The 2,287-nt window shown below is 32.4% G+C and overlaps 1 protein-coding gene across 1 annotated transcript in view; it reads right to left on the reverse strand.

Moving 5' to 3' along the window:
- Window positions 1–233: 233 nt before the first annotated feature.
- LOC125505622 (myrosinase 1-like) overlaps window positions 234–2,287 on the reverse strand; it is a 4,107-nt gene continuing 2,053 nt past the window's right edge. Inside the window, exon 5 of the mRNA XM_048669731.1 lies at window positions 234–367. Coding sequence (XP_048525688.1) covers window positions 249–367 — 119 coding nt within the window. The 3' untranslated portion in view covers window positions 234–248. The remainder of the gene's footprint in view (window positions 368–2,287) is intronic.

Genomic DNA, 2,287 nt, shown 5'->3' on the forward strand with positions numbered 1-2,287 from the left:
CAGCCATGTGTATAAGTTAGGTTAAGTTGAATAAGTGAAATTCTATATATTATTTACCTAATTTAAACCAATACAGACAGATTAGTATATTAAGGAGAGAGTCACTAATAATTAATTTACGGGTTTTTACTTACGCTGCTGCTTTGACACCCATAAATTCGGCTGATAGATAGTATAAACTTATTTAATCTTTCATATATATATGTATATATATATGAATTTTTGATAGAATGAAAATACCCTATTGTTTAGCTGCTTTCAAAATAACTCACTGAAAATTGCAGTGCCAGATCCTGAGCTTCTTGGTCATCGGTACTGTTCGATGCTGGCTCATACCAAGTGACGGACGATGAAAGTGAAATTTTACCTATAGAATAGAAACACGTGAACCTTGTATTTGAGAGAATTTAATAAATTTTGAGAAATTCGTGTCTTCCAAAAACCTGATTGATCAAGAGTATCAAGTCATAAATAAAGTGTAACATGATAGATGCGTGTTATTTCGTCTTGGCGCACCTTAATTTTCCAAATTACTTAATTGCCTAGAAAGCTTTTTCTGAGATCAATAATTGCTACTCGCAATATCCTGATCATATCAACGTTTTAGTGTTTACATGCGTTGTAAGAAATCGTTGTTATCTTATTAACATTTTACAATTGTTTTGAATATCTATGACGTTGCATATATTTGCATTGATTTTTTTCTATCAATCTATCAATTGCAGCTGGTTTAGATTAGCGCAGTTTACGATACTCTTCAATCAAGTTGCATATCGAATTAAGACTAATCATAATGGGAACGGTGCGAAAAAAGTAGCACGGTCATAAGATAAGAACATGCAATTAATTGATGTTGTTTTCAAAAACATTTTAAAATGAACTTTAGAAAATCATCGCAAATAGGGACAACTAAACGGAAAAGTGAACAGTTCGCAGTTCATGTGTAGTAATCCTGGGTAACACTGTGTTGAGTTGTTGCCGCTCTCTGAGTTACTGAGTTATAACTCATCGGTGAATGAGTCATGACTCATTTATTAAAGCCGATCGAAGCTGTACGAAATCCTAGACTGGAATTTTAACATTCGGGGTATCGTTTTCTCAGCAACGGAACTGAGTTACTGAGTTTTTTGAGCCATTTGCGCAGCACTGCTCCAACAGCTCAAAATTCACCCTAACCTTTTCTGTAGAAACGATTGCTTAAGTATGCGGTTTTTCTGGTTTTTGGTCTAAAACGAGAAAAGACCCTCAGTTTGCCATAGTTCGGAAAGAGTTTTGTTTAGAAATATTGACCTAGAAGTGAAGAAGCCTGAATTAAAAATAACTGAATTATTCACAGCGACGAAGTTGGCGAATTTTCCAAATAATTGATAATAAAGTTTCGCTTGTTCTCTTCGGAAAGATATTTTTGAGAAAAAACCGAGAACAAATTATTATGGTTTTGTCCAAAATTGGAAGCTACAAAAGTTTTAAAAAATCTTTACAAAGCGGTTAAGGAGGGGAGTGTTCCATAAAATGTATTTGATAATTTGTCACAGAAAATACCTGAATATTGTCAGTGTTTGAGTATTGAGCAATAAAAACTTTGCTAAAACAGGAAAGGCCTGAAATTTTAAATAAACTTTAAAATTCTTTAGAGCGATGAGGTTTCCTCGAATCGGTTCGAATTTTCCAAATAGTTTTTTGTAAACTTTTGCTGGGGCCGTTTTTTAACGATAGCCTTAATTACTTTGGGAAAAAAGTAAATACAATTATTTGGTTTTTGTGCCAAATTCTAAGCTGAAAATGGCTTTCTAAAATTTCCTGCAAAGCGATGCACGAGACCAATTTTCTAACAAAATTAATTGTGCTGTTTTTGGTTGAAAAGACCCCATGATTGTCGGAAAACAAGAAAATAATGGATTTTTTGCGCTTTCGATTAAAAACTTTTAACTTTAAAAACTTTTTATCTTTGTCTTTAAAAACTTTATGTTTTGTGATCGGTTTTCCAGAAAACCTTTTTCGGAAAATGGGAAAACTTATTTTCGTTTTTGTCCCGAATTCGCCGCTGAAAAAGGTTTTTGTAAAATTCCTTCAACTATAAATTTATACCTCCAGATTGTCAGTATTTATAAGTGAAACTCTATAAAATAGAGCTTGTTTGAGTATAAAGTAAAGCAAAAAAAAATCCATCAAAACTAAAAATCAACAGTTTTCTGTATGTCTTTATTCTGTTTTTAATGAAAAATTAGTTGATTTTTGCCTTAAATTTGAAGCTGGAAAAGGATTTCAATACTTTTTACGAAACGAC

The sequence above is a fragment of the Dendroctonus ponderosae genome, unplaced genomic scaffold (genome assembly GCF_020466585.1).
Source record: "Dendroctonus ponderosae isolate FM_Combo_2020 unplaced genomic scaffold, Dpon_F_20191213v2 Dpon_F_20191213_9, whole genome shotgun sequence".
In the NCBI taxonomy this organism is placed as follows: domain Eukaryota; kingdom Metazoa; phylum Arthropoda; class Insecta; order Coleoptera; family Curculionidae; genus Dendroctonus; species Dendroctonus ponderosae.